The sequence below is a fragment of the Argopecten irradians genome, chromosome 1 (genome assembly GCF_041381155.1).
Source record: "Argopecten irradians isolate NY chromosome 1, Ai_NY, whole genome shotgun sequence".
NCBI classification, from domain to species: Eukaryota; Metazoa; Mollusca; class Bivalvia; order Pectinida; family Pectinidae; genus Argopecten; species Argopecten irradians.
Genome location: NC_091134.1, coordinates 35739985 through 35766296, shown reverse-complemented (window position 1 = coordinate 35766296; position 26312 = coordinate 35739985). Strand labels below are relative to the sequence as shown.

General features: G+C 38.7%; 1 protein-coding gene across 1 annotated transcript in view; it reads left to right on the top strand.

The window, feature by feature from the left end:
* Nucleotides 1–875: 875 nt before the first annotated feature.
* LOC138325855 (protein eva-1-like) overlaps nt 876–26312 on the top strand; it is an 86298-nt gene continuing 60861 nt past the window's right edge. Inside the window, exon 1 of the mRNA XM_069271816.1 lies at nt 876–1519. Within this exon, the coding sequence (XP_069127917.1) occupies nt 1450–1519 (70 nt within the window). The 5' untranslated portion in view covers nt 876–1449. The remainder of the gene's footprint in view (nt 1520–26312) is intronic.

Sequence of the window (26312 nt, the reverse complement as noted above, 5' to 3'; positions counted from 1 at the left end):
AAAAATATCTGATGCACATGTACTTGACCCCTTCTATTGTGGATAACAATGATATTAACGTATTGAGGATTTCCGCCGTGTACCGTTGTGATAAAGTCACTACTTCTTCGGATTCAGTCTATGTCAATTGTTGTATCTACTGATATACACAAATATAATACCAAGTCGAAAGTAATGTATCATTGATGTAATCCGTATGCGATATAGATTCAGAAATAGATAACACATCGCAAGCGATACAGTCTCTCTTGGACAGACATAAGAACTTTTTGATATAACTTAAAATTGTTAAAACTCAGTCATGCAAGAACATTTACATTTTTTCACTGAAAGGTTTTTTTTCAAACTATCTTTTTTTTAAAATTCAAACCGTCATTATGATTGTTCTAATTTAAACCCGGAAATTAAATGTCAAAATAACGTGTTTATATTATACAAAATGTATATGCAGTGCTAAAATGCGGGAGCTTCGGCAGTAACATATAAATAGTTAAAAAATACTTTGAACAATCAAAAAAACACACATTTTTGTTTGTTATCTTACATTATGATATCATAATATCAGTTAGTGGTGGTATCCATGTACATGTATATACATATTGATGAAAGAATATGATCATTGCACGTAAACTGTCGAGGGGAATTTTGTTACCTTGTATTAAATTTTCAATTGACGATATTTGCATCAATATGTCAGACGTTAAAGGGACGCTTAACGATGAAATACCTGTGTATATACACACTATCAATGGAATACCTGGCCGCATATACCCGCCACAAATTGGCAACTTTCCATATTATATTTCCTGATAAAGTCATATACGTGGTTCATACTACCGAGTAGTGGATGTTGTATATACAGTAAGTTAGTGAAAGTATTCCGCTCTCATACCTGGGGATACCAGGTAAGATATTTACACTACTACAGCGGTCGGGCCATTCAGATTAACTATGTCAGTCAGGTTGAACGGGCCAGGTGCGAAGCTCGTATGCACACCATTAATATCAAACATGGTTCATACGATGTAATATATTTATATCAAATTGATACTTAGGTCGTTAGTCTTAGCATCGCATAGTTTTGATGGAGTTTCCCGCGTGTGATTTGCTAGACCACGCCCCCTTTTACTGACCACACGTGGTTTCTGTGACGTCACCGTGTCAATTTCCACACACACAAAAATTCACAACACAGGTTGACAGCATGGTGTGAGCGTACACGAGTGTTTACGTTCTGTTGAAATAGTGATTTTCAAGAAAAAAAATGGATTACGACGAAACTTAGTCTAAACTTACTGACGGCAATCATGTGTGGATTAACTTTGGTGGATTTTAATTGTTTATTTTTAATGAAATTAAGTTTACTAAGAAGACCTGTCCAGCGACAAAGTTTGCGGGAATACAGAGTATTTGACAGTGCCAGTTTGTGTTGGCACGGGTAATATAACGATGTTCTGGAGAGGGACACTTTTTCTTCTTACCTGCATAATCATACCTTGGTACGGTGTCGAAAGTTCAGGTGAGTATTTTTAAATTTAATTTAACGAATTTTGTGTATTCCCCGTGTTCATTTCGCAACAGTCGTCCGAGTACGCGGTGACTTGAAATAGGGTTAATGTCTCGGATCACTAACCGTGATCTGCTCACAATGGGATGGTCGTGGGGTCAGGAATTTGACCATTCACTCGGAAAAAAGGTACATATCTATGAGATTATCGGGACCCGGTTTTGCATTGGGGCTTACAAGTTCAACGATTTTAAATGCGGATAAGAATTTTGTTTACATTTGAAAATAACCCACTTTAATATGATCAAGGATTTATAAGTCCTTGATATGATAAATAAGTCAATAATTCAAACAAAATTGTGAATTAATTAAGAAATTTAAATTAAGTATACACTGTTTTGAAATACTAATGTCTACATAGTAGAGCTTTACAATGTTATCATTTTATACACATTTGAAATATGCATAATTAAATTGTTACAATATTTGACATACTTAAAAATTTACTGTTTCCAATTTCAATTCAATATAGTACTTTTCTATATATTATCTATTAGCTAGATTTTCTTTATTTGAACAATGAAAACTACATTTCATGATAAAATATTATTAAAAAAATAAATGCATACAATTTGTTCTAAATGATTGGATAGTTTGTAATGGTAAATAAATAAGAGTTTTTATTTTTTAAGAGAATACAAAATGCCTATCTACAGTGACATGTAACTAGCTATTTTCTAGTATGTGACAATATTGATTTGCCAGCAGTAAAGAGCTTGTGTTTATTTCTAGTACATATTAAAGCTCCACTAAACACTTAAGTGTTGATACTGCTGATTGATATAGAGACTGTGCTGGTAGGTTAAATATTTCTACAAGTACATGTACCTGCAAAGAACACCTGTTTTGTAGAATTGATTTTTGATGATAAATATATGATACTGAAATGTGAAGGGGAACAGTTCATAGTATAAAAAATATTTCTTTCATATTCATTTTTACATTACTTTGTTTTAAGTAATTGGTACTGGTCAGTTACATTTTCAGTTTGGTTGTAGTTTTATAGGATTTACTATTGATTCCAAAATATTTTGCCATGTGATGGTCACTATTGGTCCACCAGGGCATATACCCAAATGTCCAATATTGCCACTTTTGTATATGCTGTCCTGTTTTGCCATTGGGCTATATTTTATGGTTTGTTGACAATAAAGAGTTTGTCTAAATAAGCATGTTTCATGTCCTGTGGCATAAAAAACCTGATAGGAAACATTTTTGCAATAAATTATGAACTTTACCGTTATCTTATTTGCAGTATATGGGGTGAGAGTTATAAGTTTTTACCTGTATGTACAGGTGTGATATAGCACCCACCTCTGGTCACCTGTAAGTTTGTTATTTACTTGTTTATTACCTGTTTGTTTATTATGTTGTATAAACATGTGATAAACCAATAAAAGACGGAAATTGATTCCTAATGAACTGTGTAAATAGGTCACGACTAACTCCCTCTATTAACCACATTTTATAGCGGTATTTGTGAGCGGGAAAATAAAAGTTATATAAGGCAGTGTGTAATTCAGTTACCTGTATTTATATACCTGTACATTTTGTTAGTCTAGCTTACTGTGCCTGATCGGCATATAGGCATTTAATATTAGGTGTTTATATTGAAAACACACTTTAATGTGAAATGAACAGTGATATGTTTGTTTTTATCAGCTTAGAAAATTTATTACAATTTTGTCCACTAAAAAATATTTAACTCATAAAAATTATATAAAAATTTTGTATAAAAGAAATATTTCATTTTTTTTGGCTAGTCTATATTTTGGCCTTAAAATTTCTGAGAAATGATTAATTTACTTCTGAAATTGCAAAAATATATCATCTAGATGGTCTATGTCAATTGGTGATTTATGGATAGATACAGAAATTCAGGAACTGTTATAAGTTCTAATTAAGATATTTCTGACAATTAAGTGAATATGTCAATCTTTACAATCAGACCTATGCCAACCGATGTCAGTGCTAAATGTCAAATTTCATGTCCATTTTTGATAAGGGCTGAAACTAATGATGGAAGTCTGTAAATGAACATAGAATATGGCCTGTATGTTTGATTTGTATAGTTTGACAGGCTGACAACATGAGCAGGTGCTTGTTTTAAACCTTATTAGTGATCTACAAGGTTTGAGGCCTGAGGGACAGAATACATTCAATTAGGCTAATCATGGATCCAGCTGCAACTGTAGAGAGGGTAGTGACAAATATGTACCTACTAAAGTACAAAAAGGGCTGTTTTAATATTCCTTTAAGGGATATAAAAGATATCATAGATAGTCATTTCATACACCAGCTATGTATATATATAACATCCTATAATTTTCAGATATATCAACTGTCCATTTCCACCTCGCCCATCATCAAAAACCACTAATTTCACAATTTTAATCAGATTGGGCAAGATAACCACAACCAGTACAATAAGCCTGTGTTATTTTGACATCCCTGGGTGGTGGCAAGATCTGGTCTTTTTCATCTAAGAACAATAATGGCCATCTTTGATAATAAAATAGCTCTCATCTATCTCTGGACCAAAACAAACCTGTCTTAAGTGACTTGTTAGCTTGATGAATGTATTCTAAGTACTTTGTATATTTATAATTGTTCTAATTTCTTTTATAGAAAATCAGTTTTGATTATATTATTTTGTTTCAAGACCACTTAAAGAAATTTAGTAGTATTTTCAAGTGGTATTAATTTACTAAAAGCTAATTTTTACCTGGTATTTGACAAAAAATATGCTTCAAGCTGACAATCCTTGGTTCCACATGGCTGAAAAAAATTCTTGTTGCCAAAGGTTAGGATCCCATTTATATTCCTGCTGGGTACTCCTTAAATATGTTGTAATGGTTAAGAGACAAATTCAACCCCAGACTTTCTCTAAACCACAAATGTAAATCTTGTGGTTTTTCTGGTCAACACTATCTGTGGTATATCTTACAAGATATATGTGAATGGAATATAGTATGTTCTCTGTGATACACATTGTAGCTATATACATCTAATATTCTAGTAATTATAACGCTCATAAGTTTTTATTATAGATGATCGGGCTATAGTCAAAGACAAACATTACTAATGAAAGCTAGTTTATAAATACAATGAATTAGAAACAACCAGGAGCCAGTAATAAAGTAGCAGTTTCATTTTTATCAGCTAAGATAGATTTTAACTAATTCAAGTAATAATAGGATGCTCATAAGGTTCAGTCATGAGAGCAAAGTTTTAAAAGTTAGATATATATATATATGTGTTTTTTTAGTTGTTTGTGACTGAATTAATTCAAAGTCTATTTTTTATGCAATGCTTTGAGAGATCATCCTTTACTCCAGTTTTGATCAACAACGTTTTTATTGGTTTGAAACTTGATTTGCATACAGAGCTTGGAAGATCTTTTGTATATAGTTTAAATTACAATGATTTATTTATTTTACTTCATTGTCTAGATCATTAAAAATGCAGTCCTTTGACAAGAAACCTGTGAATGTCTGATAATATTTATGAGTATTTGAACATGTCCCTGGAGGACACTGATCAAGGATAGCCCTAATGACCATTTAATTACTTCAGCACTGTGTATGGGGTGATTGCTCAGGCCAGGGGTCACTATAAAACCTTTGACCAGTTCAACTAACCATCTGATTTTAATTAGTACTTGATGCTATTTTATGGTCAATTTCAATTGATCAAATAGACTGTCCACAGTTATTAAAGCTACATGTTACACCTGTTATTGGCGACCTTGGTGTTGTAATCTTGACCTTGAAGGTAATAAAAATATTTTACCCAGGCATGACATTCATAATACTTACCTGTTATTTTTGATAGGTAACAGGCCTTAAATTAAATTTATGTCCAGCCACACAATGGGGCCCACAGGTCACCTGTTTAGATTTACCTGTATATAAATTACAGGTTATATTTCCTGTACATGGACCCAATCAATAATTTAGGCATATGTCTAAAACTGGCCCTTAGGTGACCCATACTGTGTGTATGCATGCTAGGATCTGATATAAAATACGTCTTAATAAGATACAAGTGACAAAGATTCAACTCCCTGGGCTCTAAAAGATTGTTTATTTCTAATTACAATTGCCCTAATTTTGTTTATTTCTAATTACTATTGACTTGATTTACCTGGTACAGGTAAGCGTAAACTGACCGACTTTGTATATTTATATATACATACCAATACACAATGTTTGGAAAGTAGGACAATGTAATACCAAAAGTCGGATGACAAAAGCTACATCATTGTCAGGACCTATATCCCTTACTTAGTGAATGAAGGCTTATTGTTTTTCTGTGAGGACCTATATTCCTTACTTAGTGAATGAAGTACTCTTATTGTTTTTCCGTAAGGAATGCTAGCTATGTGTAATATTGGTGTTTATGTTTTCATAAATGTAAACAAAACCTGAAAGAAAATTGACTACTTTGTTAAAGAGTTACAGGAATGATTGATTATACCTCAGCTATCCTCTTACATACCTGTAATTTACCAGATGATATACCTTTACGGTAATAGGTACAGCATTTCTTATATCTGATTGTTGATAGAATTTGTTTTACATTAGATTGTGAGAAAGGCAAGGTGCCAGACCAAAATAAACCAATTACAGCAAACAATTCTATAAAAGTTTTGAAAAGTGTATCATTTTATTAATTTCCAAAAAGTTAAAACAAATTCTTATTACAATAATGTAAAGATAAATTGCTATAAACAAAAGTATAAAGATCATTCAGTAAGTATTTGTTATCATTTTAAGATCTTTTAAGATCAAGTTTTGTTTTAAATAAATAATTGAATCATAATGGTATGGTAATGCATATATTTATCTCCCCTCTTTGCTGTTATATGTGTAATTATGGAGATTTTTGTTTTGATTACATACCTGTTAAAGAAATCATATGATCTTGGTTAGAACAATATACTCCGCATATATGTCTTAACGATTATAATTAATAATGGAAGACAATTAATCATTGTCAACTGTTAGCAAATTTTGAATTCATATGTCCTGCTAAGGTTGATGGTTGTCCCAGATTTTGGCATGCCTACATCCTCTTGAGTTCAGACAGTAGTAATTAACATGACTTAATTGTGACATTAATGATAATCTTTTGACCTTTCAAGGTCAAAAAGGTATAGCCGAGAGATGGTGTACGATTACTTTAGGTTGATTTTATATTGTTTGTAAAGTATCTTTATAACACATGTATTTGTATCTGAAAAAAATTACTCATATTTGAATACCATTTACATATGGAATATATGCTTTAAATGTTTTAAATTCATAGAAGGATGAATGGATTAAATGTAAAGTTATGTAAAAATGTTATATTTTAGATGTTAAGTATTAGGTTCTAGTAATTATTTTCAGTTGTTGTTCCTTATTTTCCCTCGTTGTTATGTGTGTTTTGGGAGACTGCAGTATAACCATATTGTGTCTCCTTGTGATAGTGTGTTTTGGGAGACTGCAGTACACCCACATTGTATCTCTTTGTGATAGTGTGTTTTGAGAGTCTGCAGTATAACCACATTGTGTCTCTTTGTGCTAGTGCTACCAGTGTTTTTCCTGCCTATATATTTTGGGCCGAAATAAGGCCCCATTGCCAATCATATTTTTTGTTATTTTTTCCCAAATCTATGTCTAAATTTCCCAAATAAGTGAGTTGAAGCATATTTTGTGCGACCAAATTAAAAAATTCCGGAAATCCCAAGACTGAATGTTGTATTTTAGTATCCATTCTTAACTTGATTCTTAGAGAAGCATAATTGTCTATTTCTACCTTTTCCAAAATTTCCATAAACATGTTTAAATTTTTCATTTCCTACTTTTATCGCACAAAATTTCCCTATTTTTACCAGGTGGCAATTTCACAAAATACCCAGGAAAAACACTGGGTTCTATTGACCACATTATAATGCTATATAAGCTTCTCTACCAAAAATATACTGCCAAATCTGATGAAGCAACTCTAGATCTTGTAAACTTATATTAAAAGGTGTAAGGAGTAAATGATAGAAGTATTAATGACTTAAGGTAATGCTGATGAAATTTAATAGAAATAAATATTTTCAGGTACCATTGTTTATGGTTGCAATGCTTTCACGATAATTTTTAAGGAAATTGAAATGGGAGCAACAGAATACCTTGAATTAATCATTGTTATAAAAGTTTCAGGTAATGAGCTTCAACTGAATAAGCAGGGTATCCTGCCCTTCTCGTCGATGGCTAAGCTATATTACTATAGCACCAGTGATATATGTTATTTAACAAGGCCGTTCTAAGATACTATCATGAGGAGGGATTTTCTGAATCAGCTATCAAACAGGGGAAGTAAGATAGCTCAGGTAGATAGCTTTGACGGCCCCTGTCGGTAGGGCTGGTATCACAGTCGGAACAGAATGGAGACGCTATCACACAATTTATCAATCGGATCCATGTCTATTCGGAAGCAGGAAGACGTCCTAGACACAAACGATGCGAATCCCATTAGAGTTGATGCCACAATGATAGAATATCTCCAGCTATTTTAATAGGTATCACATGACCAGTTTTTCAAAAATTTCAACGGAATTAATCTATTTCAGTTTGCCTGTGAATGAGGCGGTCATTAGTGTAAAGTACTGTAACACATTTAAACTATGTTACGTTCATTCTGATTATCACAAAACACCTTAAGTGGCATTTCAAACTTCCACAGGTGTGTGAATTATTTGACTGAAGTGGAATCCATGTTGTCTACAATCAAATCGCACTAGGATAAGAAGTACTGGATAAGTTGTCTAATATTCTACTAGCCCTCAATTACCGCGTTTCTCATTTGAGGTCCATATATGGTGCTGACTGCAGGTTGTTGTTTGTCCATTATCAGAAAAAAATGACCCATCTTTTATAGCCATACCTCATGGAGTAATTGAAAGTAGAACTTCAACAAAAACAAACCAAATTTTAACTTTTATTAGGAAACATGTTCTGGATTGGCAGTAAAGATGCAGTAGACATAAACAGATTTTTTTTTTCAAAATATTGCCATATATCTTAAAAAAAAATTGCATGGTATTATGTATTTGCAGATTATAGAGTAATGTGCTCTTTGGGGTACGTAGTGATTGTGACATAATGTGTTTGTGAGCATAATATCATACTTTTTATTATAGAAAATGATGTGGCTTTCGCGCTCAAATGATGTCACACTTTGTACAGAACCTCAATGAAGGTATTAAACTATAATATGCAAAGACGGAATATGCCCTCTACACATGAGTACAATAAAATAAATCATTACACGATCAGAATACTTGATATAGCGTAGTTTCGAAATTTGATACCACATAGTACATTTTACTCTTTTGAAATTCAAATTTGCCGTTAATGTAACACAAATACTTTAAAAAGACATTTCACATCCTTTAATTCATCATACAGAATATAAACTTGCTGATATAAGATGATTATCAATGAAGTTCTTATTCACTTTCTTATCCAGTTGTAACATTTGCCTAAAAATGTAAATGTCCGTCGGTTTTATCTTGATCACGGTAAAAAACACCAGAAAAGTCTTTGAAGACGTGTTTTTACATATCTGATGTAAACAATATGATGGAGAAAAGTTATGGTCCATTGTGGAAGGTTATAGATATAAATCAGAATAACACACACGGTTTGTAAGTCAACAGTTTATGGTGTAAAATTGAATTACTGGTAAAATTTGAATTAAACATGAGTATTTTTTGTGGTTTTTTTATTGCATGATAATATATCGCAATGGATCGGGGGAGGGGTTTAACACTAAATAAATTATAGACTTCAACTTCTGCCACTAAAGGGAGGATAATTCTAGTGTACTTTGGCCTATATTAAAAAAAAACATGGCGCAAATATTTTATTTTGAGTTTGAAAACTTTTTGCTATTTGGAAACAGTTTGGTGCTGGATGAAAGCCAGAGTAGCTGATTGAAAAACCACAGACCTATGATCATGCAATAATGGCCAATGACTAAAGTGCATCAGAACTGTTTGCCACTTCAACCAATGTCACTAAAGAGATCATAGGATGGGAAAAAGCAACTACATATGTATAATGTTTTAATAATTTCATTTACTGGTAGACTGAGTTCTATTGTATGAAAAATTGCTTGATAAATTTTAGAATTCTGAATAACTGCTTCAGGTGCAATGCGACGATGTGTCTATTGTACTTATCAAACCTACTCTGTGTAAATTCTAACTTGAGTACACATGTTAGCTTTGCTGATCGCTGGTATAATGTCTATTTCACTCACACCTTTCCTCAAATATATCAGAGATTGAATTTATTGATACCCACCACTAAACAATATAAATGTTGTCTTTGAACATATTAAGTGGATCAGATAAACCAATAATGTTACATAAATCTGGTTTTCCTGTTTAATCTCTCAACATCTTACCTTAACAATCGGAAACACAGGTAAACTTTTACTTACCTGTATTGGGTATTTATTTCCTAGTGACCTGTGTAGAGTGATCATCATTGGACAAAAAGCCATTTAGAAAAGATTATACAAGAATTTTAAACATTTTAGCTAAAGGTGAAAGTCTTTTGAGATAAAGTGTGCCCTTTTGTGCCTTAATGGATGACAGATTTAGCCAGAATCAATTTATTCATGTGTTCAGTGGAATGTTATTGTTGGGATTTAAGATACAGATATATCTATGATATTCACTTTATACAGTGATGGAAATATAAAAACATGCCAAGCTGTTTTAAAATGTGACAATTCTTTTGCTATACAGTGCTCAAAACAACAGTTGTGTTTAATATGAAAAAAAGGTTGTTCTTTTTATGGATTGGAATATTTGCTTACAGATGTACATTTGTATTTTGCTAAAGAAATAGAGGTATAGGCACAAAACTGTTGAGAGAAGCAATATTTGTGTATTATGATATTATTGTCTTTTGGGATTACTAGGTGACGTACCTGTCAAAGAGGTATTAAAATTGTTAGTCAGGTGCTCAAAAATAGCCTGTACATGTACATTTCATATTAATCATACAAAATTAGCAATCATAAATCACTTCAATATTTTTACTTGTGACATTTAGGGGGATACTTTTACCCCGAGTTTGATGGGATTTACGAACCTGAATGAACTTTGACCTCAGTATTGCATGTTGAGGCGTGGTCTTTTAAATACATAACTGGGAATTAAATAAGTGCAGTTAAATAAATGACTTCTATCAAAGTAGACAGGCTCATGTTTATATATTTATATAAGAAACATATATATATTTACATGTTTCCATTTCATTTAAAAAGAAAAGGATTAAGTGGTGGCTGTGTGCACATGTGTTAAACAGGTGCCCTATTTGCTCTGCTGACAGACGAGTTGTTGTAATTTTAAGTAGACACATGCGTTTATGAAATCAGAACCCGAAAATTAATCTTATGTCCAAATTAAATGCTTAATTTGATGTAGGCACATGCGTTTATGAAATCTAAATCCGGAAATTCATCTGGTGTCCAAATTGAACGTTTAATGAAACAGCTTGAAGATAATGTGGAGAGAGGTATGTAGAAAATGAAAATGTTATAGTTCTCAAATGACTGACCAGTGTAAAGATAAAATATTGGTGTAAAAATGGAAATAGGAGCTTCTGTCTATTGTAAGCCCTGCAGTGTTCTCTGGAAGCATAATTAACTGATTAATTGGAAGTTTTGTTGGTAATGGCAGTTAAACTGTCACAGTAACAATATGACACTGTCATGGTCGCCTCCCAGGCTTGTTGGGTGTATTGATTTAAATGATGACCCTATCATGGGGACATGGCTTTTCTCACCCTTTGTGTGTCTGTTCAAACATTAGCAGCAGGTGTGTGAATCCACTGACCGTAACCAAGGACAACAAAGAGTCCAGGGAAGCTGACAAGGATGGTGATTGGCTGGTCAACTCTGACACCTGACCAATCATCACTCTGCTGTTATCCTAAAGTCACATGTACACAGCTGCTGAAGGGTGCTGATTACATTTTATTTAAAATTAAAGGATTTAGATAATAACTGACAATCTGGCATGACCTTGAGGATAGTTATGTCCCTTGGTTCAGACAATGGACAACATATGTCTTGGGCACTGTCACCTGCCAGGCCTATTTGTGGTAGTGCTATCTGATATTGAAGAAAGATCATCTCATTTCATTAAACACACAGAAAAATCTGTTCCATAAATACATGTTTTTACTAAAAAGGTCTCTGAAATAAAGGGAGGAAAATGCAAACAAAAGCAGTAAATCATGGAGTTTTTATATCAACAAGGAAGGGTTCTAAAAAAATCTATGGTCTTAATGAAGACTTTAGGGAACAGTGGAGGAACTCTTCAAAAAGTATATGGTTGATTTGATCCTTATTTATGTACATTGGAAGAATACCTTTTGTACTTTTGCTGAGCGTTATTCTGAGAAGTTGCTACAATGATGTATGGAATATGTGTTATCCTTGGCAGCTTGTCATCAGCCAGAAATGATTTGTATTAGGGTAGACCTTGATCAAAAGGATGAGCAGACGACATGTCATTGACGGTGAACTATTAGCTATATCACAGTATCACACTGTTAACTTCATAGTCAGTGATCAAAATTTTCTTTATGATGGACCGTCAGAATAGGCGTCTGCAGATTTTTTATGGATTTTGTGTAGACAGAATTATTAAGTTCATAATTTGCAGGGTTAGATTATCTTCCCTGATTTCCTCAAGATTGGCCTCCATGATTTAGGTTTAGTTTATGAGAAATAATTTTCTAGCAAGTGATCAAAAGATAATCATTATATATTCTCCTAATTTGAAATTTTCTTGGTTTCATCCATGATATTGATTTTCTGTTTTGAAAGTCAGAGGCCAGATTAAAACATCTGTAGGAATATATTTGTAAATATATCTCTCTCAAGAAAAAATGTGTTATGAAATGGTTCCCAGAAGTCAATTCTTTTCTGCTTTAAACATCCCTTCCAAATCTTACTATCAGTTCCTACCAAATGAAGGTTCAACACAGGTGATAAACATAGTGAGACAGATTGACCTTCTATGGTTGCCTTTTCAATTCCGTGGTTTCCTCGAAGGTTAAGCAGATCCATGATTCCTTCCTTGTCCTTTCAGGTCTCTATCTTCTATACTACTGTCCACTGGATTCATACTTTATACTAAGATCACCTTGACCTTGTTTTGTGTTCAAAATTACATCACTCCAACCTATATTTGGACCATTGTCTTGGAGAAAAAAATTGTCTTGATGCCATTGTTTCACATTCGGAGAGAAAATGAAATGATTGATATTTTTCTGGTTTATCAGAGGTATTGCTTATTCCATAAACCAGCTTGTAGGGGGATTTCAGGTGAAGCTCAGGTGTAGCGACATTCTTGTATGTAAAGATTTCTCTGTACAAATGCTATTGTTTATGTATAAACTTCCTCACTTGATGGTGATAAATGATGGCCATTTCCGTTCATGTCTCTCCTTCCATGATAATATGTTTTTACACAGGTATATATATTGTAAATGGGAATGTTAATTGAGCAGGGCCACTTGTTTATACATTTGTGTCATGTAATTTTTGTGGCCTAGATGTATAATGGTTGACAAAAAATTATTTATAATTGTACCAAAAAATATAACAAGAATTATTTATTTGCTCTGTTTCGTCTTTGCATTTTGAAGTAGGTACCCATTGTGACATCATGTTATTTTATGAACGAAACAAGAAATTCTCTAAAAGTATGACATTTTCCAAACAAATGACATCACAATCAATATTTACCCACAAGGGCAGATAACTTTGTCATGTACAAATACAGAATACTAAAGCTAAGATTAGCCTCAACAAAAAATCCAAATTAGATGACTTAATGTTGCAAACCTTACCCATTTTGCCACTATGGTAGTTTGACTCATTAACCCCTGAAGACATTTTTAGACTATTTTAAATCAAAGACTAGACTAGTCCATTATGAAATTTTAGGGGTGAATAGTTAAATAGTGTATGAATAGATCTGTACCCACTTCAGTAAATTGTATGTAACACCTTATTACTATGATCTAACACTACTTTACCTAGTACTGTCATACATATCGTACGTAGGTGTTGGGTCTTTTAAAATCATCTCTAATTTCAATCATCAGAGCGCTTAGAAATTGACGTTGATGGTGACAGTAACACAACTGGATACGATTGGATCTCCTATTGAAAGCACATTCCTATGATGGTACAAAAAGAAATATTCTGTTATGTTATTCATTGAAAAATTATTTTCACTTTCCTTTCAACAAGGATTTGTAGTTTGATTGAATGCTAAATTACCATACATTTGGTTGAAAAGTTCAATTTGTGCTCTCTAGAACTTTAAATTGGACCAAATTCCAATATTATTTTCAGTTGAAGAAGTTATTCATGTGCCTTTAAAGAATGACAAAGCTGATCCACTCAGCACCATGAATTAAAGAAGTAATTTGATAAACTTTGATATCACAATGAACTTCATCTAGATCCTGTTTCACATTCATAACAATGAACATTAATTAGATCTTATTTCACATATAATCAGATCTTATTTGATTTTTTTTTCTACATTAAAAGTTAATTACGTCTTATTTCACAATTTTATAAACATATACATTATTATATACCTCAATCTGTGTAAGGGGTCAACGAGTGCTTACATTTCTTATTTGATCTATTGCTGAATGTCAATAGGATCCTTCCTTAAAATCTTTGATGCTTTCCTATGGAGAATTTTAAGTTAAGGGTTTCCTTAAATCTAAGTATGTTCATGAAACTAGGCCCTGTGTGCATATAGGAAGTTGCCATGATATTCAGACAAATCATCCTGTTCCGATAAGGTCAAAAGTTGGTTTCATCCTATTAATCTGGATTGAATGTCATTTGAAATTATCTTTTGGCAAAAGTTGACTTCATTTCATCTGAGATATAAGTCCCTGATTTCATTGTAAAATATGTAACATATTTCACATAATCTACATAATTTCCAAAGTTTTTAATCTGTCATATTTCTAAATGTTGTATCATATCTCATAGGCGGCGTCCTTAATACTAGTTGTCACATATTTAATAATGAATAAATCAATCTTATATTGACAGATTTGAAGTACCGGTATGTAAGTTGGATTTGGAGGTGATGAACTTTTCTAAAATGTTCTCATTTTGATTTCTCTTGTTCAAACATTTTAAAGATGATCTATTGGAAATAGAATAAGGTTTTTAGTAATAGCTACAAAACAGATGATGTTTCATGTATATATATTAATATGTAGTGATGTCATTTTCATTTCGACTTTATAGTACGTCGCACAGGTTACATCTGAAGGCAAAATTAATAAACGATTAAAAAAAAAGATGAAGTAAAACAAATTCATTAATCGTTGTGATTAATTGTTTTACAATTTGAAAATGTTAACACCTTACACAATTAGATATCTCGACCAAATCTGGTACCAAATGTTGTGTACTTGTGAATCAAAAACACATATTAGGTGTGTAATCTGTTACCATCAGTTGTTAGCTGTCAATCTTGTGACATGTGACATAAACCCATGCCCCACCTTTTTCTTATTTTAAAACATAGTACGTTAGAGCGATTGTGTGTGAATGAGTTTGATTGAAGCGCTATCTTGATCGTGGCGATATAACTGTCAGCACTGACAAAGGCCACGAATCAAATGTGCATGTACACGGAAAAATGCATTTATACATTTGCACCGTGATGTGAATTAAATCTTTTAACTGTTTATCTTTGTTTTTAAAAAAAATGTAATATTGCATTCTGTATCACTGTTAAATTATCTTTTAAGTGTACCCTGATAAAAAAATACAAAGGTATAGAAATAAAAGGTTGTGAGTTATCTCCCTTGATAGATTAACTCTGAATTCACAAATAAACTTTATAAACTCCAATCTGTGTATGGTAACCTCATGATCCTTCCTAATTTTAAGTATTTTCTTGTGTGACTTTATGCTAAACATTCAAAAGTGTTATGTATGGCTTCTTTTGGTTTGGTTTGCTTAGTTTTACGTCCTATTAACAGCCAGGGTCATGTAAGGATGTGCCAGGTTTGTTGGTGGAGGAAAGCCGGAGTACCCGGAGAAAAACCACCGGCCAGCGATCAGTACCTGGCAACTGCCCCACATGGGATTCGAACCTGCATCCCAGAGGTGGAGGGCTTGTGGTAATATGTCGGGACATCTTAACCACTCGGCCACCGCGGCCCCATGTATGGCTACAGAAGTGTATGGCTTCTAAACTTCTGTAACTCATTATTGACAAAATTGATCAATCTGTAATTTCACAGGTTTAACTGCATTAAAACGCAAATGGAGATTTGGTTAATTTCATCGAATTTTCCCCTAATAAAATCAATAAGTTTATATGTTCATGAACAATCAAAAATTAATTTTGTTTGAATCAGGTATACTGCAGGGTTGTATTTTAAGTCCAACTCTCTTTTTCTTTAAATTTGCTAGTACTTGTTCTCTAAAACACTAGATTAATTGATACTGTTAGATTTATAATGAAGTTCTGTGTATGGAACATGACATGTAAAATAATCAATTAGAAAATTAAGACTTAGGTAGATTGGATAAGTTAATAAAAAAAAAAAATTATACATCGAACACTAATGTAGCCATAATTAAGTGTATTCGAGAAAATTAGAAATCCAAACTTTTATATTACTAGGTGTATTTTTCACGAGTGTAGGACAAAAGCCCCCCCAGACAAAAGCCCCTTGGGACATAAGTCCCTAGGACAAAAGCCCCTCCGGACAAAAGCCCTTAGGATAAAAGCCCCTCCGGACGAAAGCCCCTTCTTTATAAAATAATTTTTTTTCTTATTTTTATTTATTTAAAAATACATGATATTATGATGTGATCATTTGAATTCTTTTCATTTTTAGCTCACCTGGCCCGAAGGGCCGGTGAGCTTATGTCATGGCGCGGCGTCCGTCGTCCGTCCGTCAACATTTCCTTTAAATTGCTACTAGTCATAGAGTTCTGCATGGATTGTAACCAAATTTGGCCACAAACATCCTTGGGGGAAGGGGAACAGAACTTGTATAAATTTTGGCTCTGACCCCCCGGGGGCAGGAGGGGCGGGGCCCAATAGGGGAAAAGGAGGTAAATCCTATAAATCGCTACTTGTCCTAGAGTTCTGCATGGATTGTAACCAAATTTGGCCAGAAACATCCTTGGGGGAAGGGGAACAGAACTTGTATAAATTTTGGCTCTGACCCCCCGGGGGCAGGAGGGGCGGGGCCCAATAGGGGAAATAGAAGTAAATCCTATAAATCGCTACTTGTCCTAGAGTTCTGCATGGATTGTAACCAAATTTGGCCAGAAACATCCTTGGGGGAAGGGGAACAGAACTTGTATAAATTTTGGCTCTGACCCCCCGGGGGCAGGAGGGGCGGGGTCCAATAGGGGAAAAGGAGGTAAATCCTATAAATCGCTATTTGTCCTAGAGTTCTGCATGGATTGTAACCAAATTTGGCCAGAAACATCCTTGGGGGAAGGGGAACAGAACTTGTATAAATTTTGGCTCTGACCCCCCGGGGGCAGGAGGGGCGGGGCCCAATAGGGGAAATAGAGGTAAATCCTATAAATCGCTACTTGTCCTAGAGTTCTGCATGGATTGTAACCAAATTTGGCCAGAAACATCCTTGGGGGAAGGGGAACAGAACTTGTATAAATTTTGGCTCTGACCCCCCGGGGGCAGGAGGGGCGGGGTCCAATAGGGGAAATAGAGGTAAATCCTATAAATCGCTACTTGTCCTAGAGTTCTGCATGGATTGTAACCAAATTTGGCCAGAAACATCCTTGGGGGAAGGGGAACAGAACTTGTATAAATTTTGGCTCTGACCCCCCCGGGGGCAGGAGGGGCGGGGCCCAATAGGGGAAATAGAGGTAAATCCTATAAATCGCTACTTGTCCTAGAGTTCTGCATGGATTGTAACCAAATTTGGCCAGAAACATCCTTAGGGGAAGGGGAACAGAACTTGTATAAATTTTGGCTCTGACCCCCCGGGGGCAGGAGGGGCGGGGTTCAATAGGGGAAATAGAGGTAAATCCTATAAATCGCTACTTGTCCTAGAGTTCTGCATGGATTGTAACCAAATTTGGCCACAAACATCCTTGGGGGAAGGGGAACAGAACTTGTATAAATTTTGGCTCTGACCCCTCGGGGGCAGGAGGGGCGGGGCCCAATAGGGGAAATAGAAGTAAATCCTATAAATCGCTACTTGTCCTAGAGTTCTGCATGGATTGTAACCAAATTTGGCCAGAAACATCCTTGGGGGAAGGGGAACAGAACTTGTATAAATTTTGGCTCTGACCCCCCGGGGGCAGGAGGGGCGGGGTCCAATAGGGGAAATGGAGGTAAATCCTATAAATCGCTACTTGTCCTAGAGTTCTGCATGGATTGTAACCAAATTTGGCCACAAACATCCTTGGGGGAAGGGGAACAGAACTTGTATAAATTTTGGCTCTGATCCCCTGGGGGCAGGAGGGGCGGGGCCCAATAGGGGAAATAGAGGTAAATCCTATAAATCGCTACTTGTCCTAGAGTTCTGCATGGATTGTAACCAAATTTGGCCAGAAACATCCTTGGGGGAAGGGGAACAGAACCTGTATCAATTTTGGCTTTGACCCCGGGGGGCAGGAGGGGCGGGGCCCGATAAGGGAAATAGAGGTAAATCCTAAAAATCGCTACTTGTCCTAGAGTTCTGCATGGATTGTACCACCCAATTTCATTTCAGTAATACGTTACCATAACTTTAGTATGCAAATACGCTACCTACACCCATCTTTGTAGCCCCAACAAACATAAGATTTGAGAATCCCGTCTCCCTACCGTACCTCATCTCGTACTCGACGAGAGTAACATAGAGTGGTCTCCCTTCCTCTTTCCTTTATGGCGCTACACAGCTCGGACGGCAATTGCATTGTGTCTATTTCGTTTCGCTGTTAGGTCCATTTATTTGACGTTTTAGTCAAATTTTTTCACACATTCAGTTGTGTGTTTACCCATCTGCCCTGTGTTGTTTTTTCTTTTTGTACTGTCATTCGTTTTTTTGTGCCTTTTTCGGCCGTTTTTTGACTGTTCCACGTGCTTGCCGGTGTTCCGTGCGATCCGTCATTACTGGTGACGTCTCGCTGTTTCCGGTTTGTTTACGTTTGTTTTTGTTCGGTTTTTCGTCGCTGAGGCTTCGTTGCCGTTGTTATTAGGTAAGATTTGTGTCACCTAACACTGTTTTTTACGGGTTTAGTGTGTTGCTTATATTTTACGTTTTTGACGTAATTTTCTTACCTTGTTTACGTAATTGTCGTTGTAATGCCTGGTATGTCCCGCTCGGGTCAGCGTCAGGGGTCTGCTCATGGGTGTTCCCATTTCTATGAGGAACGGGACCCACATGATGCATGTCCCCTATGTCGCCCTTGTCATGAGTCCTCTCCTTGTGAACTTTGTCCAGTTGGAGAGGCTCTTGGCCAGGCCGGCATTACACCAAGGCGATCTTCGTCCTCCCGTAAGAGGGATTCGTCCTCATCTTACGGGAGGAGAAGGAAGCAGGCTTCTAGTTCTGTTTCTGTTCCTGTCTCGGTAGTTCCTGTCTCTACAGGTTCTTCTCGAGATCAGGGGGTGGTCCCTCCTGTCCAGGATGTTCCTGGAGTAGGGGAGGGGCAGCCTGACCCTGACGTTTCTCGGTCTAGGGTCGAATTGGCTGGGAATGCTCGTAAGCTTCCATGCTTGCCTTCGGGTAGGGACTACCAGCCGCCGGTCTCTGACGTTGTCAGCGGCTCCGGCATTCCAGGTGGTGTTGCTGTTGGGGGCGGTCTTGATGCCGGACCTATTCGTCCGAGTTTGGGTTCAGGGACTACAGACTTCCTTTCTGGTTTGTCCGTTTCCACTGGGATTAGTGATGCGCAGCTCTCTAATCCCGGCATCAATTCTGGTCCAACTTTCCCTCCCGTCCAGTTACCTGGTCCCGGTCCTATTAGGTCCGCTCCTGAGTGTGCTGGCTCGGTTTTCCCAGGGGGTCATCCTCAGGGTCCTGGGTTTGTTGGTCAGGTGTCCGATTTTCGGCCTCCTTTTCCCCCTGGCTTAGGGTATACGGGTGCCTGCGGGCAACCATCCTTGGGCCCCCCAAACCAGCCTGCGGATGGTTTTGGGTTTCAGCAGCATCCCGGCAGTTATGGGCCTAGCCCATACATGTCCGGGTTTCCACTTGGAGGGAGTGGTGGTCCAACCTCGTCCTTTGGTCAGGTTGGCCAGCCCCAGTCTCAGGCAGGCCAGTTTGGCCAGTTCTGGGGTCACTCCCAACCCACGGGACCTTTTCCGTATTTTCAGGGATACGGTTTTAACCCCATGGCTATTCCTTCTTGGAACCCTTGGGGTTTGGTCTCTCCCTCGCGGAGACCTGTCAGCGGTTCGGTTGCTCCCCCCCAACCTACTGCTTCTTCGGGTGCCGGTCCTAGAAAGGTTCGCCGGACCTTTAGGACTTCTGCTTCTCGTGCAGTCCCGTTTGTCTCCGAGTCCAAGGGTCGAGCTTCGACCGTTAGGTCGAAGCCCTCAGCTTCTGTGGTTAGGAGTTCGGCTCCTAAACGCCACTTGTTGGAGCCTGCTCAGGAGAGTTTTCCTGAGTCTGTCTCTTTTGCTGGCCCTTTTCTCCCCGTTGGGACCTCGGGTCCAGGCAACGAGGAGGATATGGACTGTGAGGTCGTGGGTTCGGCAGAGGATGATGATGTTGTTCATCTCTCCCCTGGCTGCTCCGATATTGACCAATCTGGTTTGTCGGATGCAGATCCTCAGGTTGAAGATTTCCAGGAGGAGGGTGACCTCGAGGCTGCTGAGGTGGATGCCCAGCAGGTTTTGTCTGGGATGCGGGCCCTTAGGGCCGATGTATCTCGGATTCTCGGGGCGGAGGTTTGCCCACCACCTTCCGCATCATCCATCCCGGAGTCCACCACCCTTTTGGGTTCTTTGGTGGCTCCACGGGCATCTGCTCAGTCAGATCGCTCACTGCCAGAAGGCACTATTGTGTCTTCAGCTCTGGCCACTGCCCAGTCTCGAGTTATGGAGAAGAATTCTTCTTCATCTCGCACGCCTGGGTTTGCCGGGTTGCAGCTCAGTGTTGGTGATTTATCAGAGGTTCAGGCCTCTGATTATACCATTCACGATGGACTGCTGTCCTCTCAGCCAGCTAAGCTGGAGTCTAGAGAATTGGCAGCTTGGCCCGGCAAGTCAGTGGACCAGGTGGTGTTCGGCTCCAAGGAGCACCACAAGATGGAGAGGCTGCTGCGCCTTTCCATTCAAATTCTGTCTTATATAGACTTTCTGACGGTTAGTCTATATAGGGTATCCGATGTGCCTGAGAGTCGGATATCTGAGACAGAGCAGGCCGACATTCAGGACAGAGTTACCTCTGCCCTGAACAGGGCATTGAGAGCCTTGGCGTCTTTACAGGTGTCATTGCTCGCCAATGTCTTGTTGGCTAGGCGTTTTTCTGTGTTGAAAAACCGCCCGGTCGAAGAACCTTACCGGTCCCGATTGTTGACTGCCCCCTTCTCTGGGTCCACTCTTTTTGGAGGGACTCTTCCTTCTGTTCAGAAGGATTTGAAGGAGGACTCGGTCGCTTCTGCCCTTCTTTTGAAGAGATTGCAGACCGTGAAGGCCAGTACCTCGCAGGGGTCCGTGCCTCCCAAGAAGAAGGCTAGAACTTCAGCTCCTCAGTCTACTGCACAGCCGAAGTCGAAGCCTTACTTCAAGGGCAACAAGGGGAAGGGTAAGAAGGGCAAGAACCCTCCTGGGGGTAAGAAGAAGAGTTCCTGACTCTTTTTCCCCCTCCTTGGCCATTCCAGACGAGGGGTCTGTTCTGGAGGACTCCGCTCCTCCAGTTTTAGATTCCGGTCCTTCTCCCGCAGGATTCAGTTTCGGGTTAGGAAGCGATTCTCCCGCCTGGGAGGGTCTCGATCTTCCTCGTCCCGATCTTCCTGTAGGAGGTCGTCTGTCCTTCTTCCTCCCAGAGTGGAAGGAAATCACAGAGGACACATGGGCCTTGTCTGTGGTCAAGGAGGGGTTGGGCATTCCCCTCTTGCGGGATCCGCCCTTGGCATCAAGACCTATCTTCTTCCCTCCTCCGGGGGATCCAGAAAAGGCACTTGCCATCCAGGAGGAAGTAAGGACCATGCTTTTAAAGGGCGCGGTCGAGGAGGTGCCTATGGTGGAATGCACTCCAGGCTTTTATTCCAGAATGTTTCTGGTTCGGAAAAAGTCCGGAGCTTGGCGTCCCATCATAGATCTAAGTGCCTTCAACAGGCACGTAGATTCTCCTCACTTCAAGATGGAGACTCCACGGAGCATCATAGCTTCGGTGAGAGAGGGGATGTGGGCTACTTCAGTAGATCTGAAGGATGCCTACTTCCACATTCCCATCAAGAAGTCGGCACGGAAATTCCTCCGTTTCACTTGCAACGGGAAGGTTTTTCAGTTCCGGGCCATGCCTTTCGGGCTCACGACAGCTCCTTTGGTTTTCACCAAGCTGCTGCAGGTTGTCGTGGGGTTTCTGCACTCCAGGGGAATAGATGTTCACATCTATTTCGACGATTCCCTCATGCTCCACCTAGTGCGGGAATCTTTGGTGCAGAACACCCGTCTGGTCCTGAAACTTTTGCTCAAAGTCGGCTTCATTCCTTCCAGAGAGAAGTCCGAGGTCTCCCCTTCTCGAGACTTTGTCTTCCTGGGAAATCGTTTCAACACGGTTCAGGGCATTGCCCTTCCACCTTTGGAGAAGTTCGAGAAGGCCAGAGATCTTGCTCTGACCTTCATCAGTTGGTCACACGTCCAGGTGCGTTGGTTTCTCAGTTTTCTGGGTTATCTCAACTCCCTGGCAGATGTAGTCCCCCTTGGGAGACTTCACATCAGACCTCTCCAGATGTTTCTCCTCGCGAACTGGGTTCCTGCCAGCAGGGAATGGGAGGCTTGGCTTCCTCTCAACCAGTCCGTGAAGGAGTTTGCACGGTGGTGGACTCTCAAAGACAATGTTCTACAGGGGGTTCCGTTGTCCAAGCCAGCTCCCACCATGACCTTGTTCACGGACGCGTCCATGACAGGTTGGGGGGCTTACCTCGATGGCCATTGCCGGTCGGGGGAATGGTCTGGGGATCAGCTCTCCGAGCACATCAATGTGCTGGAGATGAGGGCTGTTCTGTTGGCTTTGCAGGCTTTTCGAAAGATTCTGCATTCCAAGGTGGTTTGTGTGGCTACGGACAACTCTACAGTTGTCGCGTATCTGGAGAGACAGGGGGGGACAAGGTCCCACGTCCTTTGTGCCCTCGCTATCCGTGTTCTTCTTCTCTGTCAGGAAATGCAGTTGACTATTCTAGTCAAGCATCTTCCAGGCAGGTTGAATGTCCTGGCGGATACTCTCTCCAGGCGCCGCCAGCCGGTTCTGACAGAATGGCAACTAAATCCCTCGATCTTCGAGGGCATTTGTCAGGTGTGGGACAGGCCTCATATAGACCTTTTCGCCACTTCCCTGAACAATCAGTTGCCAACCTTTGTCTCTCCGGTGCCAGACCAATTGGCTTGGGCTGTGGACGCGCTATCTCTGGATTGGGAGGGGATGCAGGCTTATGCATTCCCTCCATTCAACCTGGTGGGCAGGGTTCTACAGAAGTTTCGGACGCATCATTGCTCCCTCCTTCTGATAGCGCCCCTGTGGCCGAGACAACCATGGTTTCCGGAGCTATTGTCGTTTCTGGTGGATGTTCCTCTGGTTCTTCCACTCAGATCCAATCTCCTGCGCCAGCCTCGGTCACGGACGATGCATTCACGTCCCGAGATCCTCCACCTTCACGCGTGGAAGCTATCTCAGGAGGCCTCGCTCAGGCAGGCTTTTCTTCGGACGTGTCAGCCCGCATCGCCCGATCAATTAGGTCTTCCTCTCTTCTGCCGTCTACCAGTCACGCTGGAAGATCTTCTGTGATTGGTGTATCGGCAGGAAGATTGATCCGATCAAGGCTTCTGTCCAGCTGATTGCAGATTTCCTTCTCTATTTATTTAGGGAACGGAATCTCGCCTCTGGTACTATTGCGGGATACCGCACGGCTATTGCCAGTGTACTGTCTTTTCATGATAGGCGAGAGGTAGGTTCTTCCACCTCGTTGTCTGCTTTGATTAGGGGCTTCAGTCTGGACAGGCCTAGGGTACGGCAGTTAGCTCCACAGTGGAACCTAGCTCTTGTGTTAGAGTCACTGAAGGGGGCTCCTTATGAGCCTTTGGGGTCTGTCTCCCTAAAGTTTTTAACTTTTAAGACTGTCTTCCTGCTTGCCCTTGCCTCAGGCCGTAGGAGGAGTGATATCCATGCTTTGTCTGTTCACTCTTCGTGCCTTCGTTGGGCCAGAGATAGATCTGCCGTTACCCTTCTCACTGATCCTGCCTTTTTGGCAAAGAATCAGGTTCCTGGTTTTTTCGCCCGATCCCATTAGGATTCCTTCCTTGACAGTCTCTGTTGAGTCTGAGGAGAATGATCAGTTGCTGTGCCCCTGTCGAGCACTTAGGTTTTACCTTGATAAAACTAGGGGGGGGCGAGGTACTCGATCTCGTCTATTCTTGCCCATTAAACAGGGTCAGCAGGATATCTCCTCCCAATCCATTTCCAGATGGATATGTCAGGTGATCAAGATTGCTTATGAGCTATCTAATGATCTATCTCGGGCGAAATGTAAGGTGAGGGCTCATGAGGTTAGAGCCCTTGCAGCTTCTTTGGCTCTCCTAAATGGGTCCTCATTCCAGGACATCATGTCTGCTGCCTTTTGGCGTGGTCAGTCTACTTTCACTGACTTTTACCTCCGGTCCCTGTCCTCTCATTCTGAGGGACTGTTTTCCTTGGGTCCAGTTGTGGCGGCTCAGTCTGTGACTGTTCCTCCGCCCTAGACATGGTATTTATTTTTGGTTCTAACTGTATGCGGGCAGGCATCACGATGGTACTCCTCTTTTCTCTGGGAGGTATTCCATTTTTTATCCCTTTCCTTCGGGGGGTTCCTGGAACCCCTTTTTATTCTCCCTACTGGGGCTTGTCTCCTGGATTTGACGTTTGATTGGGCTGCCTGGCTTCGGACTCTCCACTACGGTAAGACGAATTCGCATACTAAAGTTATGGTAACGTATTACTGAAATGAAATTGAGGTTTTTCAATGTAAAACCAATTTTCATGATGTAATACTTACCATAACTTTATGGAGTCCCACCCTTCTGTTTCCTCCCCTTTCCTCCTCAGCCATTTTGCCCCTGTGGCTCCATAAAGGGTTTTTGAGGAAGGGAGACCACTCTATGTTACTCTCGTCGAGTACGAGATGAGGTACGGTAGGGAGACGGGATTCTCAAATCTTATGTTTGTTGGGGCTACAAAGATGGGTGTAGGTAGCGTATTTGCATACTAAAGTTATGGTAAGTATTACATCATGAAAATTGGTTTTACATTGAAAAACCTCAAATTTGGCCAGAAACATCCTTGAGGTTAACAGAATTCGTATAAATTTTGGCTTTGACCCCTTGGAGCAGAAAAAGTGGGGCCCAATAGGGGAATTAGAGGTTAATATTCAAATTCCTTCAGAAAATAAACAAAGAACTTGTACTCAGAACATTACTTGGCATTACAAACCAGGTGAGCGATACAGGCCCTCTGGGCCTCTTGTTGAGTTATAGATATCAAAGAAAGATTAACAAAACATGTACACATATGTAAACATAGGCATTTGAATGTTATATATACAAGAAGCCATTATTTTTGTCTTTATAATAATACACCTACCAGACTTACAGCCTGATAATGGCATGCATAAGATTATGTAAATAATAAGGAAAGTATATTTAATTCCAAAATATTTTTATCATATAGTGTCATAATAAGTGTAACATCAAAATAATAATTACTTTTTTTTTCTATAAATCATTAAATCAATTTATCAAAATTTTATAAAAATCCCAATAATCCAGTAAATTTCTATATTGTGTCTTATTTTAAACTATATTTGAAAAATAAAATTGAAAATAATTTTTTATTACTATATTTTTCATTTAATCTTTTTTGAAAAATGAAGGGGCTTTTGTCCTCTTTTCCATTAGTATGGAGGGGCTTTTGTCCAAGGGGCTTTTGTCCTAGGGGCTTATGTCCTAAGGGGCTTTTGTCCGGGGGGCTTTTGTCCATACCCCATTTTTCACAACGATATCATGTTGAAACCAGTGATGTAAAGCAATAGATATCAGTCTAAAAAATAATGATATTTTGTAGAAATTCAAACTACTTTTAACCTTTATCATTGATTCTAATCAATGTATGACTAATTACAGTGTCACATTTCATGATTTTAGGCCAAAAGAATGCAGTTTAATCATTTGTATGGGGAAAAATGTTAATATCATGTGATATGACCTTTATATACAGTTGTATTATAGCATGCAGATTTCTCATACAGTTCAAATGTTAAAATTCACTTATAGAAGTCTTAACTTTTCTAATGTTTCCAATGGAATGTAAATGATAGGTAATATATTACGGAGCTTTACAGGTGCGTGTAGATTGTGCGCCTGAATGAACAGGACCAACTATTACTGAAACCTCATAATATAATAGGAAAATATTTAATTTCACTTTCATTTTAACATTTTTTTGTGACATTAATCTGT